General features: G+C 42.1%; 1 protein-coding gene across 1 annotated transcript in view; it reads left to right on the top strand.

Annotated features, from left to right (window-relative positions):
• The window catches only part of CACUL1 (CDK2 associated cullin domain 1), a 113,219-nt gene that overhangs the window by 41,294 nt on the left and 55,578 nt on the right, over nt 1–16,347 (top strand). Inside the window, exons 4-5 of the mRNA XM_019502903.1 lie at nt 2,221–2,316; nt 12,788–12,890. Coding sequence (XP_019358448.1) covers nt 2,221–2,316; nt 12,788–12,890 — 199 coding nt within the window. The remainder of the gene's footprint in view (nt 1–2,220; nt 2,317–12,787; nt 12,891–16,347) is intronic.

Below are 16,347 nucleotides of genomic sequence, written 5' to 3'. Positions count from 1 at the left end.
CCACATCCTTCCCCCCTCCTCCACCAACTTAGTAGCTAGATGTTGCTCTCCAAGCTGACAGGCTGCATTTCGGCTAACGGATAGGTATGAGCCGATATGGCTGGTTAATAATCAACCATCGGTATCGGCCAAAAAAATCTTTATTGATGCACCCCAATGACTCTGCTTGCCTGCTCCCCACCCCATCCCTTCCTCCAATCCAGCTGCCCCTCCCTGCTTATCTTCTGCTCCAGGCCCCTTCAACCCCAGTCTGGCCCATTGGGAGCTGCTGCCACGGCTCCCTGGCTTGGTTGGGTGGGATTGCTGCTCCCGAGTGCCCCTATCTGGAGCAGAGCTACAGCAGAAAGTAAGGGCAGGGAGTGGGGGAGCGGGTTGTATGCCCCAGCCCTCTCCCCATGGCCTTTCCCTATGCTTTCCCTGCTGTGTGCCTGCTTCCCCACCAAACCAACCACTCCAGCCCAGGACAGGTGGCTGTTCAGCTCGAGGTTCAGCCCTAAGCCTGGAGCCAAAGCCAGGGCCTGAGCTTGTACTTGAATCCAAGGTGAGACCTTTTTTTTCCCCCAGGCTACGTAGAAAAAACTTTGCCTGGGATTCAAATAAATACAGTAAGCCCCATACCACTCTAATTCCCTTCTCTTACTTGATCAACTGTTCTGTTTTCTGCTCTTTGCCTGATCTCCCCTGTGCTGTTGGCCCTTTGTCTGAGCTGCCATGTGCTACGCGCAGGGGCTGATTGTGCCACTTGTGGCATGTGTGCTGCAGGTTGGCCCCTCCTGATTTAGAGGGTGCAGAGGTACCTTTTGCTTAGGAGAGGAGACTTAGTGGGATATCATTTGTAGCAAATGCATTTTTTTGAGTATAATGTATATGAGAGAGGAGTCCTCAAAGCTCAACTTACATGCCTTTCTGCATTGTGTACATTTGATACTAAAAGTAACTTGGCCAGTCTTGAGAACTAAATCCAGAATTTTCCTCCTAAATTGGTTACTTGTTCAATTTTGATCATGTATCTCTTCTTACTGATTACAATGTACTGAAAACCCCTTTTTTTCCTTTATGGCGTTAGATTTACCTTTTAACCTCTCCTTTTGTTACATGCAATTAGGACCCTGCTGTGAAAACCAGTGCTTTCTTCCTATTCACTAAGTATATTAGGAGAGAAAATTAGGACCAGTATAAAAAGCAAGCATTTTTTTTCAGTAAGTAAATGCATATACAATATTAGTTGTGGAGTTGGTACTTTTCTTTTATAAATATCCTTCAGCAGTGAAAAAAATCACCTTTTATAGGAGATAAAACCTCTGACTTGTGGAGGTGAGGCTGAAATGCAGCTAAATAATTGTCCATCTCACCATGGGCATTTATGACAGGGTATTATACATTAGATAGTGCTGCATCCTATTTGGGCAATCAACTCTTACTCCCTTTACACTTTATTCTGTGCATTTCCCTGACTAAAAGCCTAAAGAGCTGCCTGGGCTTAGCACTGTTGTAAAAGAGGGCAGGTTCCCACTTCTTTACACAGCAAACTGCAATATTTGTGCCTCTTGGGCCACTCCTTAAAGCACCACAGGAAGTTTATCAGAAATGCATGGCCCAACATCTACGACCAAGTCTGTTTTCTTGTTTCCTTCCTTTTGCAAGATCTAAAAATAGCAAAGTGTTTCTCTAGGGTGGTTGTTTTTTTTTGGGGGGTGGGATGTGACACTGGGCTTCTTAATGCTGGGACAGTGCGCCTGCAGCCACTTCAATTGCTGAGCCGTAGTTTAATGACACCATTTGTCTCCAGGGTTTATTTTTGTATTTTGCAAGTGGATCCATGCAGGAACAAACCCAATTGCAGGGTCTATTTTTGCCAGAACTTTTCAAAGTAAATTGACTTGGTTATGCTGTATATTAGTTTGTTTTAGGCTTCCTAGACTTATTGCTGTGCATGTTGTATATTAGGCAATGGTGCAGACCCCTATGAGAAAATTGGGTACCGTAGGCTAAATTTTTTGTTTATTTGCTTGGGGTTTTTTTGCTGGTATTTTTGCTAGCGGGGGTTTGTAATTGGAAACGTAAATTTTCAGATGTTTGGTTGCCCTTCGATGAAACATCAAATCCATTTTCAGCTGCAGGAGTTTTAACTTGAAAGTGTAGCTTGTGGTCTTTTTACCTCTCTCTCTCTCTCTGTCTCTCTCTAGTTAAATTTTTACAGCCTTTTATGGTTTCTTGCAGGCCAGCCCTCCAGATCTCTATATTGAACGATTTAACATAGCTCTTGGACAATATATGGGAGCATTGCAGAGCATTGTGCCTCTTTTCATATATATGGTAAGTTTAGAACATTCCTTCCCCATAAAATACCTCCATGCACATGAAATATGAACTGAATATAGGACAATTGTAAGTTTAGTCATTTTTTTTTTCCTGCAGAATTTAGGATTTGATTTTTTTTCCATTTGCTGTTGGCAGCACAGTTGCAATCAAATTGAGGAGTATAAAAAACTGGTGCATACTGGTTGTTTGCCACAATTTTCTGGCTTGCTAATTTTCATTATGGAAAGCTTGTTTTTTTTGTATTTAACACTGAAACTATTATGCGAGTCTTCAAACATATTGGGATAGTTGTTGGCTTGTTGCATCTTAGTCTGCTAGTTTGAAGGAAACGATTCCTTGCAGTGTGTGTACCATGCAATTCCAAAGTTTACAACACATGCATGCACATCCATTATCTCTGTTTTCAAGGGATTGTAAGCTGCCTTTTTGATCAGGAAACTTGAATGTTAATTGGACCAAAGCAAGTTTCTTCACAGAGCTTTCAAGTTCTCCCAAGTATGTTTTGCAGCGGGTCTAAGTTCATTGAATGTCAGCTGACTTGTAGACTACATAAATTCCTGCCTGTAGAAGTTACAGGCTCCTTAATAACCATGAAGAAGCTTATATTAAATCTATTGGGATCTTTTAAAGTCCCAAGACTGATATTTTTTGGAATGTATAATTCAGGTTTTGTGTTTTGACTGCTTCAGAAATGTGTGTGGCCCTGATAGTCTTATTGACCTGCTGTGGTTTTAGCTAAGGAGCCATTACTAAACTCTTTAATCCTGCAGATTATAAAAGGAAGTTGGTGTTCTTCATGCCCCCCTCATGTAAGCCAGGGGTTTGTGGAGGCAGGATGTGGAAATGGGAGTATAGCAGCGTGTATAGTTTCCATCTTAAACAGATTGTATCAAACAGATTTTCCAGGTTTATGAAGGGAATTGGGCCATTTTCTATCTCATTCTATCCCAGGAGGAGTAATGTGAAAACCCTAAGGAGAGAGTGAGTCTTACACTTGATTAACCACATATTTCTTTGCAGTTAGCTAGATCTCCTTAAAAGTCTGCAGTGCTCACTGCCTGCAATCAGAGTCGTATCATACTTTGAGCTCCTCAGTCCTCCAAATTTTAGTACCCATTTCTTTAAAATAAATGATAAAAATGTTTGTGTGTTATTACCAGAAGACATACCTATTGTGGAAAAACTTGGCCAAAATCTGTCTTCAGTGGGTTACATTTCAGGCATTTCAGAATAGGCAAAAGTTACTGCTATCTAACGGTAATAATGGCAAAAACTTTTCCCGTGAGACTGGGTCTGATTCCTGTATAGCTTTCCCTACCCTCTCTGTCTTTAAATACAGAAGTGATGGCAGTGCTGTTTTTAACTGTCACTTTTTCTGATGTGAGAACTGTTTGAGTTTTTGTTTCTTGATGCAAGGATTTTAAGAGACCAGTTACTATCTCAAAATAGTCAAAACAAAGGAAGAGTTCATAAACACCAGTAGGGCTCTACCAAAAATACGTACAGTAAAAGCTGCGCTATCTGGCATCTTACAAGCAGGCATGCTTCACTGACTGGCATGCCCGCTTGTAAGATAAAGTGAAACTGGAAGTGCCCACCGTGGCACTTCCGGTTTCTCTGAGCCCCCGCAGCCTGGGGCAGAGATGCCTGCGCTGCCGAGCCCTCGCGGCCCGGGGGCATAACAGGCCGTGCGGGGCCCTCCTCCCTGTCCTGCAGGGCCCGTGGGAGGGGCGGCGGAGGGATGCTCCAGACACAGCGGGAGAAGCGGTAATTAACCAGCATATTCTGTTATCTGGCATCCTCCATTCCCTGTGGATGCCAGATAACAGAGCTTTTACTGTACATAAATAGATAAAAAAAAATAAAAAATGGCATGATTATTCTGTTCCTCAAGAACAAAAGACGTGAAGTGACAACAAAGCAACATGAAGAGCCCCAACCTCTCCTCTGCCCAGCCTTGCTCATTTGGACACAAGTAATGGTCTGTTGCAAGGGTGTGAAACACGTAGCCCATGGGCCAGTGTCATCCTCTGGATGTGGGTTATCGGCCCCTGGGGCTCTTCATGGGGTGGCCCGCAGGACTTGTTGCCAGAGCTGTTGGAGCCCCTGTGGCCAGTGGTGTTTTAATCCCCGTGGCTGCTGGAGCTGCTGTTTCTGCACAGATCTGGAACCCAGGAAGTTGCATGCTGGTCTCCCCCTTCTCCCTCCCTGCCCCCACACACTCCTGCAGAGCTCAGCGTAAGATCGTTCAGACACTGCACCTCATTCTTGCCAGCACTTAAGCACGTGTAGCTTAACACTTATAGGACTGCTAGTATGAGCAAAGTGGCGCAGGTCTCTGCTCTCCAGCACTGAAGTATGTAATATTCAGTGGTGTAGCAACAAAGTTTGGCGCCTGGGGCAAAACCTGCAGTGGCAACCTCCCCTCACTCCATGCACAGATCCGGAGGATGCGTGTGTGTGTGTGCGTGTGTGTGTCCCATGCTTTCCCCGGAGTTCACGCAGCAGTGGGAGCCACCCTTCCCCCATCCCTTCACCCCTCTCTAACCGAGCCGCTTGCGGCTCCATCCTGCACCCTGCCCCAGCTGGGCAGCGCCTGTTGGCACCCCTTCGCTTTGGTGCCTGGAACGGTTGTCTCGCTTGCCCCCCCTCCCTTTTGCTTCGGTATTGGTAATGTCATGGGCTGACCTTACAGAAATATTTGGGAGCTAATGTGAAGTTCAAGATTTTTCTGAAAACAGTTCATTTTTTAGTGTTGCAAATAACATGAAAATTGCCATAACTGGAAGAGATGAGAGAAGTTGTTTTTTCTGAAGTCTTACTGTGTAGATTTAAAAGCACTTTTTACAGAATCATTTTCCCTCTTTGTTCTTGTAGAGGTGAAATGGACTAGATGAGCTTTTTGTGGGTTAGTCATTCTACCACAACAGGGAAGGTTTTTTGTTTTTTGTTTTTTTTTAGTCTAAAAGGGTTCATTTAAACTGTAGTTCTGTAATAACAAGTCTGCAAAGGTTGAGAACCACTGACTTAGAAAATTATGCATGTGACAATGTTTTCATCCAGTTTTGTAATGGTTTCTCTCATGTTTTGGGATTGCTTCTCCCATGGTGATGTATATTCAAGTTTTGTTTACCAGAAGTTCTTGATAGGCCTTCCCTCTTCCCAACTCCCAAAAAGAAATGCATGCTTAAATATATCTTTTAGAGGTAATCCGATTAAAATGCAAACATGCAAGCCTTTTTATATCTATTTTGCACCATTATGAGCTTGAAAAGACGTTGCAAAAGCTTTTGTTCTAGGGCAACAGATTTTCCAATCGCTGTTAGGTAGTTAGAGCACTGAAATCCAGTTTGATAAAACTGATTTTTTTTTTGTGTTTTTGTTTTTGTGCATCAAGTTGCACCAAAGTATTGTATTAGTAAGGATAACTATTTATTTTAGAAAACCAAGAAGTCAAATCATGTGCGTGTTCCTAGAAATGTGGTACAGCTTGAATATGCTCTTCCTGTTTGATTTAGCAGTATTGGAAAGGGAATGAGTCTGTATCTTTCTGTGGGCGTGATCCTGCATCCGTTAATTAAATGGTAAAATGTTGACTTCAGTGTTGTATGCTCAAGACGCATTATGTGCATGGGAAGAATGAAAGTGTAGGAAATAGGCATCTTTGGTCCACTTCTGGACATCACTGTGGCTTCTTCTCAAATGTTCCCCGTCTCTTATTTTGATACTTCCGTAGCTTGACGTACAGTGACTAGAAAACTTAAAGCATGGAGTATAGTCAGTACTCTTCTGCAGTGCTTGAATTTCACACTTCCTGATTTCACCCAACTGGCACGAGCACAGCTTCATGTGCATCAGTTTGTCACATTGCTCTGGAAGGGGGTAGTGGGGATATAGGAGATGAGTAGCTGTGACTGAATTCCATAGGCAGCATATCAGTTCATCTTCCCACCTATCTATCAGACTCTTAAATAGATTTGCCACTGTGCTTATTTCAAGGAGTGGCAAATAATACCTTTTAGCTGGAGATTATCTTTTATGAAAAATCTGCCAGCTTCTTCCCCAGTGTGGAGGAGCCCGCCTCTAGCACTTTTAAATTGGCACAGAAACACTTATTGACTATAGCATAACTGTGTCTTGGAGAAACACAGTGGCTGTAACTAGTAAAAAATCACTTCCAAGTAAACAAATGCTGCTTTTATTCTACAGTATCATCTGTTACCATGCATGTAAAATGTCTCTTGTCTCAATTAATTATATGCATTAGAGATGCAAAAGGCTTGTTAGCAATCTGGTCCTTTTCACCTATCAGTATTCCTCCCTCTTTCATCTGGCCTGAGGTACCCACCAACTCATTGTATCCCACCCAGGTCTTCTGCCACGAGGGTGGGAGTGAGCTACCTATGTATACACCCCCACCCTGCCAGCAAACCCTATTTTGCCTCGCTCCTGCCCTCTTGGGCAGAAGGGCCCAGCCGGGCCAGTACGCAGCTTCTGGGCAGGGCTGCTGGAGCCACTGCAGGACCTGCTTGGCTTCCCACCAGGAGGGAGAGCGGCAGGGGTGTGGGAAGGGGGAGCTGCAGCTGGGCAGGAGCATGGGGCTGGGGCTGGCAGCAGTGTAGAGCCCTCACCCAGGGGGTGGCAGTAGCATGGAGCTCAGGTGGGCAGGGTGTGAGGGAGGGTGAGGGGGTGTGGCCACCCCCCCCCACTTCCTCCATTTCGCGCAGTGGCGGCAGCAACAGCAGGCAAGGGGCACTTGGGGCACTTGTGCCCGGCACAAACGCTGGTGTTCAGTGATGCGCAGCTTTGGCCAGCGCTGCACCTGGGGTCACCTCTATCACCTTTGTACTTGTGCAGCACTGGAGGGAAGCGCCATGCGCTGGAGCCCGCTGCCTTCCCTGCCCCCTGCTGTGCAGGTCCTGGGACTCTGCCGAAAGTGGAGGGGAGCCCCAGCCCCTGATTCCTTATAGAGTCCTGGGACCTGTGCAGCAGGGGACAAGGAAGGCAGCTGGCTTCTGCATGTGGGGCTTCCCTCCAGTGCTGTGCAAGTGTGGGGGCTGCACGTGCATGACAGGGAGCGACGGTGACAGAAGCGATCGTCACCGTGAAGTGCAGCGCTGGCTGGAGCTGCACACCGCTGGGCATGCACGCCCCCACCTGCGGCTGCTGCTGCACCCACCAGGAGGCTTTTTATGCCTCCCCCCATTCCCCTCCCCCCAGGAGCTCAAGTCCGGCTGGGATCCTCCAGCTCTACCCCTTCCCCAGCTGACACAGTTTAGGAGTAGATGGGTCTGGGATGAATCCATCCCAGCTCTGAGCTGCAGGAACACAAAGTGCCCAGGTGGGTGCTTTCCCCCTGTGCCAGGCTGATTCTGGTGGGGGCAGGGTGATGGTGAATATATTCCCTTCCCTTGGACTCTCCTCTGAGGCTGACATCTGGGGAAGGTGTGGGATGGGGTTGATCTCAGCCTGGGTGGGAGCTGTGGGGGGCAACCTGTGGTGGATATTCCCCTTCGCCTGCTGACACTGGCTGCCAAGTAGGCCTGAGCTGCAGCAGTTCAGCAGCCTTAGATAGGCTGGCCACGAGGGATGGTGCACATGAGCACCCCCAGGCTCCTGGTGCATGGGAGTACCCGCAGGAATCTGGCCTGGGCCAGTGCCAGCTTCTGCCTGTCTTGGCCACCCAAACACTGAACGTCACTTCAGTTTGTTATGGGTTCAATCTAGACTGACTAATTGGGGAGGGGTTGTAATATAAGAAAAGAGCACAAGCTTTTGTGAAAGCAGGCTTACATCATTAGAAAGCAGATTATAAGAATGACAGAGAAATTCAAATACAAAAGACAAGGGAAGTGGGGAGAGAGGAGGGGACAGGGACGCTGGGAAAGACAAGCACATAAGTAGTAAACTCATGGGGGGGTGGAAAAGGGGGTCCAAAAACTAATCCAGGTAATGAAGTCATCCCTGTTTAAACCAGACTTAACGTAGTCCAGTTTGTGGATGACTTTTTTCCTGAAGTTTCCTGTTCAAACTAGGTTTTTATTTTATTTTATTTTTTTGCTTGAGAACAGCAGTCCTGAGGTCAGCCGTGCAGTGTCTAGGGAGGTCGAAGTGTTCTGCCACCAGGTTTTTCAGAACATAAATGTACCTGTTTATATAAAGTAGATTGATTGTATTGCACTCATGAGGGTCTTCCCCTTTGACCCTTTTTTAATAAAAGTTCAGCATAGAAATAAATTGAAGAATGGCAGTAAAGATAAGAAAACCATGTATACTCTTTATTCTTTAACCAAAAAATGTTCTAAGTTTTATAGCTATTGGCCAAGAATGACCATGATTGTAGTAGGTATCATTATTCTAATTGCAGTAGAGGCAGGATTTGATCCCAAGCTTGTGCATGTTCAAATAATGATAGCTTTGCTATTTGTTTTCTTTTATTTCTGTTGCAAGATGTAGTTGATATGAATGTTTCATTTTAACTCTAATGAGATTATTTCAGAATGGTGGGTTTATTATTGTCTTTCAGCAGTTTCAGTAATTATCTAGAGTATGGGTTTCAGAAACCATTTAAAAACTACTCTAATTTAGTTAATGTTGTTTTGAAATTGTTACGATTAAATATTGCTGTGACTGTTGTGGGGAGAGAAGGAAAAATGAAAAAAATTGCTTTGGTGTGTGAACCCTTAACTCCTCCCTGGCCCTCCCTCCTTTTATTTATTTATTTATTTTTTTCATTTTTGCTCAGTCCTACCTTGACTTCATATGGGCTGTTTTCAGTGAGGTATTCCTTGTTACCTTTAAGGATACTGGAATTAAGCCCTCTATTGTCAGAATGACCCTTTTCTTTTGATATTTGAAATTGGCTACATCATGTCCCTCTTCCTTGGTGTCACTGTGTTCAATAGGCAGCTTTGACTGGGTAAATATAGAAATAGTGAAGGGTAGAATTTCCTGTTGATAATGCCATGTAGGTCTAGTTAACCTGTTTATGATTTAATATAGAGGTGGGGTCTTATTCCATTTATCTGGACTATGCATGTTCTAGTTATTACTGTGGTACTCACATTTCAAACATTTCAAATTGTTGCTGATTAGAAATAGGTAGTTAGTTTTTGATATCTGGTAAGTGGCTGAACCTATCAACATGCACTGCAGTGAGACAGATCAGGTCAAGGAAGTGCTGTTCCTGAACTGTAAGTCAGATTGAAAGAGCAGGCTTCTGGGGACATCACTTGAAGAACAACAACTAAATCATCCAGACATTTCATGTCTGTAAATGCAGGTTATTTTATATGTCTGCTTTCAGAGGGATTCTGTATCTTTCTTTTTGCCTGGGAATCTGCTTGGAGAGACCTAATTGAATTATTTTCTCCTTCCTATGGTACAGAAATAAATAAAATTTCCCCACATACTTTCAGCAGTTTCTCCAGGGAAATAAAGGACAAAAATATTTATTTTAAGAAAACAAACCTCTAAACTGGGAGGGCAGGTTTATGTGGACAGACTCTTTGTGTACCTTTGTGTGCATATTTGTGGTGGTATCAAACCAGAAGTGGTTGTGTGTTAAGATTTTAATCAAGAAGCTTAGTAGTTTTGTTTATAATCAGACTTGTATTACTACCTGACTTGGGAAAGCTGATGCTAGGAGTGGGGAGTAATAAGCTGTACCTCTTACAAGGCCCTTGTGCCTCAAAACTTATTACCAGGATATTTTAAATCTTTCAAGTTAAATTATGCTTCTCTTATACTGTTGCATTTGCTTTTTGGGAAGGATCTTCACCGTAGTTCTGTAATAGCAAGTCTGGCTAAAACGCCCAGCTCGTGTCTTTCCTCGTGTCTTGTAAAGAGAAGAAGGATCTGTGGGAGAAGGACCCTTAATCTCTTGCCTTAGTGGTGGCTTGGTACTGGGTAAAGAAGGGAAAAGTAGCATCACCTCCAGTCCCACTCCTGGTATCTCCCTGAATCTTGGCTCTAGTTGAGGGCAAAGCCCATGTTTGGGGAACTGGCTTAAGTTACATGTGCTAAAGACCACATTTATTAGCAAAAGGTTGGTGTCCAAAAGGTTGTTGGCATTTGATGTAGAGCTATTGTCCTAAAAGTTTCTAAAAGGGTGGGGAGGGGAACCCACTCTACATTTATGGTTCATATAAATGTGGATTTATATATACTAGGCGCATCAGGACACTGAATGGCTTCCATTTAAGATGCCTGCACAAGATCCTGAAAATAATTGGGAAGGCAAAATGCCAAACATAGAGGTGCTGTAGCATGCAGGATTGACACTTAGAAACCACCATCAAGGAGAGAAGGTTGTGATGGCTCGGCCATGTCAGGAGAACCGGAGATCATATTCTCAAGACTATTTTGTACAGTGAGATTCAAGATGGCTCTAGAAAGTGGAGTTGCCCATTTTGGTGGTACCACAATGTGTGCAACAAATATGAAGTCATTCAACATCGATGTCGAAAGCTGGGAGGAGCGCACAGAATCCCATCCAATTTGGAGGGACCTTCTGGTACTTGGTGCAGCTCAGCATAAAGCGGCTTTGAGCTAGAGGATGGAAGTAAAGCTAGAAAGAAGAAAGCAGTGTGCTGCAAACTTGGACTCCAGCTCAGACAGCACGTGGATCTGTGAAATTTGTAACAAGCTGTGTCATTCTTGGATTGGACTTGTCAGCCACAAGCTGATTCATCAGGCATCTGACTAAACCTTTAACGTGTACACCATGATCCAGAGGATTGATGGTTGCTATGAAAACTCAAACCTTTATTCTTTCCCTCGCACCAGTGAGTTCTCCAGTAAACACCTCTAGTTCAATGGCAGTGAATTTTAACATGCTGCAGGCACGCTTGTTCGTAATTACAAATGTTTATTTTTTATTCTAGCTTGATATCTAGAATAGAGAACAAACGTTATTGTACTCTATCAAAGTCAGTCCTGGGTAACATTTGCAAAAACACCCAAAAGTTTTTGATCTAGGAACAAGCTGCTTTCAAATTTCTCTTTGGACATGAATGCAACACTAACACTACTATAACTTGCATTGATTTGCTAATCTGCTATAATTTAGCAGTATTTTGGAGTGGGTAGCTGCTGCAGTAGGTCTAGTTACAGTACCTTGCCATTAGGTAACATGGAGGCCAATAGTAGCCTGGCTGCATTGATCAAACAGCTAACCTAGGATTGAAGCAGACGCATGCCACGTACTCCAGGTATAGGTGTTGGCTCTCACTCCTTGGCCTTTCCAGTTCAGGTCACATGTATTACCTCTGCTTTTTACAGGGGTGAATTCACCCAAGTTTAGTAAGTTACATGATATAAGATCATGTTTTTTGTGCCCACTCCTTGCTTATGCCTGTGTAAGAGTGGCTTGTTCCTTTATAAACCTGTGTCCACACTCTTAGGTGGCAAATTGAAGCAAAGCAGTTTGTACTGGGTTTCATTTTTTTTCTAAGTTTCTTTCATATTTAGGACTGTTTCAGTAGCGCACAGCCCCAAACAAAATTACTGTTTATGCAATAAAAGCTGTTTTCTGATATTTCCCTCCCTCCTTTCTTTCCAGTGAAAAGACAACAGCTTCTGTTTTGGAGTACAGTATACTGAATGCTCTTACCCAGTTTTGTTTAAACCAAACATACACCTGAAGAATAAAGATGTATTGACTTGTGCTCATTTTTGCTGGCTAACTGCTGTAACAAAGAAAAATATTATAGGGTTAAGTGTAATCAGTAACTGTTCTGTAACTGATGCCTCTTCTTTTGGGTTAAAACCATTTTTAAAAAATCCCTCCTCCCACTGGAAAAACCTGAAACCACATGGTCTCTTTAGCCTGAGTGTAATTTTGAAGTTGGTTTAGTTCCTTAAACAACTTGATTATCTCTAATGCAAAATCCTTATTGAAACTGTGCCAGCCCAGGTGCAAAATCTGCTTCCCCACTGTTGCGATGTAGCTGCTGGAAAGCCTTTAACTTGCTAGTGTTTGGAAGCCCGTTTCCCCCTTCTTCTCCCCCCCACCAACTCTACACAAGCGAGTAATTTACAGCAGAATGATAGATTCTGATGAAATTCATCTTTGTAATAACATAATACCCAAGTATTCATTATAGGCTGTAAAAAGCTCTAAAATAAAATGTAGGTAAATTTCTTCCCTTTCCTGCCCCATCCCCATAAATACTGGCCCGGTAGGTGGAGAGGGGGAGCAGCAGGAATATGTATGCTACATCTATGCACATAAATTGATATTATTCACATGCTTCACTTGAAGCAGATGCACATTTGTAGGTCCAGGGTGTTTTGCAATATGACTGGAATAGCAAGTAGGTATTTTAGAGCTCAAACATCAGAATTGTAGTTTTTAAAAAAAGAAGAATTTGCTTTAGCTCTGAATAAAAGCAGTTCAGCTTTTTGTGCTTGGTGTGCTACTGTAACCCAAAATATAAAAGCCTCTGTCTGTCTTGTTTTCCAGAATAAATTTTACATAGAAACCAAGCTTAACAGAGACTTAAAAGATGACCTTATAAAGCTGTTTACGGAACATGTTGCGGAAAAGCACATTTACAACCTAATGCGTAAGTAAATTTATTGAACTTAGAATGGGAGCAATCAGATTGAACCAGGTGGGGAGGGAGAAATGGAGCAGGTAGGAAGGAAATGGCAAATGACTAGCTTGAAGACCAGATTCAGGGTCTGTATAATTTAGAGCGCGACTGAAAGGCAGGGGAGTGGATGCCATGCTGTGTATTTGGTTTACTGTTAGAAAATGCAGTGTAAGAAAATTGTGAACGCATATAGAAGTAGTAATGTTCTGGAAAGAAGAGCTGGTGTATTAGCACCCACCACATAATGATGGTTGAAATTAGTTGCCAAAGTATTTCACTCATGAGGGAAATGACGATGCTCTTTCTTTTGGGCTTGATGATTATGATGCAGTTAATATCTTATTGTTCTACTTTAAATTTGTTTTCTAGCTTTGGTGTCGACATATTGACAAGTGTTGATAGGTGAAACAGGACTGTGGTGTAGCTGGCAGAATTGGGGTCAAGCTGGACCGTTTGTCATGTACTGCTCCCACCCATCAGCCCCGCTTCCTGCCCCACCAGCAACAGTTGTAGACATGTAGAGCTGGAAGCGACCTCAAGAACTGGTCAGTCCTCATGCCCTGAGATGAGATTGATGATGGGGCAAGATTAAGACTGTAGTTACCAGTATACTGTATGTACTCTTAGGTCTTGCTCCATAATGCTAGTAGAATGGCTATAGTATCCTAAAACTGTGAAGATCAGACAGCTCCCTAGAACTTTTGTTGATATATTTAATTTTTTTAACCCTGTTCGTGCAATTAATGCTACATGTGTGGAACTCTCGTTTCTTCTAAAGAAACTTATTGAAGTTAGTGGGTGTCGATGCAGTCAGTTGCAGGATTGGGATCTCGTAGCAGTCGTTGGCTCAGAGTAATGAGAGCAACTCTGGTTTTTGCCATTATTTCTACTTTCTGCATAGTTGGACTCAGCATGGGGTTAACATTTATATCAAGTTTGCACTGTGTGCATATTCAAGACAGTGAAAACATTATGTAAGTTAATTCAGTATGACCTTCTGTGAGCGAGTAAAGCCCTGTAGCATGTTATTTTTCTAAAATCTTCTGGGAAAAAAAAGTACTTCCTGAACTTTTTTACCGTATAATTTATTACAATTAATTCATAAAAATATCAAAAGTGATGCAAGGATTATATATAGATGGAATTTATCCCACAGGGAAGCTTTCCTTTTATTATAACAGGTTCTCTCTCTCTTTCTCTCCTCTGCTGTTTTGTGGTGAGCTGCAGAAATCAAATAAAAAAATTATTGTAAAAGGTTTAAAAATATAAAACTGCAGGTGGCAGAAACGTAGTGGGCATTGTAAATTAGTGCCCTAGTTAGATTTTTCCCTTAGTCTTATTAGAGCAAAAACCTTTTAAGTTCTTGGTATATCTTTAAAACTTCAATAAGCTTTTCTTAGTGTGATCTATCTTTCTGACATACATTCTATCTTGTCCTACGTCTAATAGGTTTGAAAAAAAGCTCACTAAATGCTCTTAAATGTGATGCCTTTGTGAGTTTAGAATGTTCTTAAAATATATTAGGAAGTAGTCATGTGCGTATAAGCTGAATTAATATAAACCATCAGGTTTATCTTAATTCAGTATAATGGTGATATCAAAATAAATGTGTTCAAAGTAGCTTTTTAAAGGAAACGGGAATCAAAGATGCAGCTGTTAGGTTTTAATGTCTTAAACTCATTCTTACACTAGTATTTGGTTCTTTTTATATAGTCTAGGTTCAACACAAAGGAAAATAAATAACTCTCTAGTTTTTTAAATTGCTCTTTTAATGCATTTTGTTAATAGTATCTTGAGAGTTGAATGGCAGTTGAAATAAAAATTTCAAAAGGAAGAGTAAGTATATCTGACTTAATGCTCTTCTTCAGCTATAGCACTGATAGAAGTAGAGTGGAAATTTCCTCCTCTGAGCTGATCCTGAATGATGTTCCCATTGACCAAAATTGACTCTAATCCTGTTTCCAATTTTAGCATAAATTGTACAATCCAAAAGGACTGGTTTAAGGAAATGGTTGAGTTGTTTGTGGTTGGAGAATATATGATATCTGATTTCAGAAGGAAAGGGAACATCTGCAAATAGAATTAATTGTTTCTTGTGATCAGTGCACGGTGTTGGGGTTTACAGTCATTCTTTGCAGAAAAAGAATAAGATAAGTGAGCTTGTTTGGTCAAAATTTGCCTACGTTTATACCTACTCAGCTGGATTGTCTACTACAGAATTGGGTTGTTGGTGCAGAAAGCTTTCTGAACTGTTATAATATTATGATACTTATTAAAAATGGTGCTATAGTATACAGACCCATCTGTGCATGTGTGTATAAATATCTCTCTCAAAAGCAGATATTTGTCATGGCAGAGTTCTTTAACGTAAAGTGAGGATACATTAAACTCAGTGAACATAACCAGATTATTTTTTTTATGCAGGCTGAAGGTGGCTGCAGCTGATAAGGCTGCCTTCAGTGCAGCTGTTTTAAGTGGTTAGTAGGCCACTTACTCAGTTAAGCAGTTTTGTGCCAAGTATAACAAGCAGAGATGTAACATCTTATTTCAGGAAAGCCTCATTAATATAAAGTGATGCAGATAATTCCTCATCTTTACTTAGAAAAAGTATGTTCCTTTTGTTGTGGATAGCAGTTATGTATGAGCTTTCTGAGTTTTGCTGCTTACAATATATTAGGAATAGTTCCTAATTTGGGCTGCAGTTGCAATCTTCACACTTAAATGCTTCTTAACCTAAGTACCTCTTCAGAAGGTTTAGTGTTGTCATTCTTTCCAAACACAACAGTATACAAACTTCCAGGTCTGTCCTCTTAGTTTTAGGAGCTAAGCTGTTCTGTTTTGAATGCTTGGCAGTAGACAGAGAAGAAAAATGATTTTTTTCCTTCAAAACTGGAGAGACTCTTGTCTTGGCATAAGTGCTTTCTGATCTCAGAGCACAAGAGTTCTCCCCCATTACAATCATCATATCTTTTAGTGGACTGTAATCCAGAAATCCAGCTCTTTTTATAGTTGAATTTGAAAAGTCTAGCTGTCTGGCCCTATCGTGCGTCTAGAAGAAGTTTTTAAACAAAAAAAGTTCAATGTTCTTGCTGTGGACTGAGCATATAATAGCAACCTGAAATTCTGTGGTCTGTCACAGGTAAGGAATTTGCAAACTCTAGATACCTTCCTTAATGGCAAAGAAGCCGTAAGTTACAAGTTCCTTTTCATTTTTTAAATAATGGGTTGCTCTTCACCTTCAGGGGAGTACTGTCCTTCTCTTTGATGGTTAGACTTTATACTTTCTCTTATTTTCTTTTTTTTAACAAAGGTGTGGCGCATAAAATTAAAAACAGACAGCTGAATATTGTAAATTACCTTGAAAGGCAGGACCGTCCAACTTGTGACCCCATTTTCCCTCCCCACTTGCTCCTGCTGTGATAGGTAG

The sequence above is a fragment of the Gavialis gangeticus genome, unplaced genomic scaffold, assembly GCF_001723915.1.
Source record: "Gavialis gangeticus isolate Ggan-Ray unplaced genomic scaffold, GavGan_comp1, whole genome shotgun sequence".
Taxonomy (NCBI): domain Eukaryota; kingdom Metazoa; phylum Chordata; order Crocodylia; family Gavialidae; genus Gavialis; species Gavialis gangeticus.
Note: the sequence above shows the minus strand (reverse complement) of the source record. Positions and strands in the feature narration are given on the sequence as shown.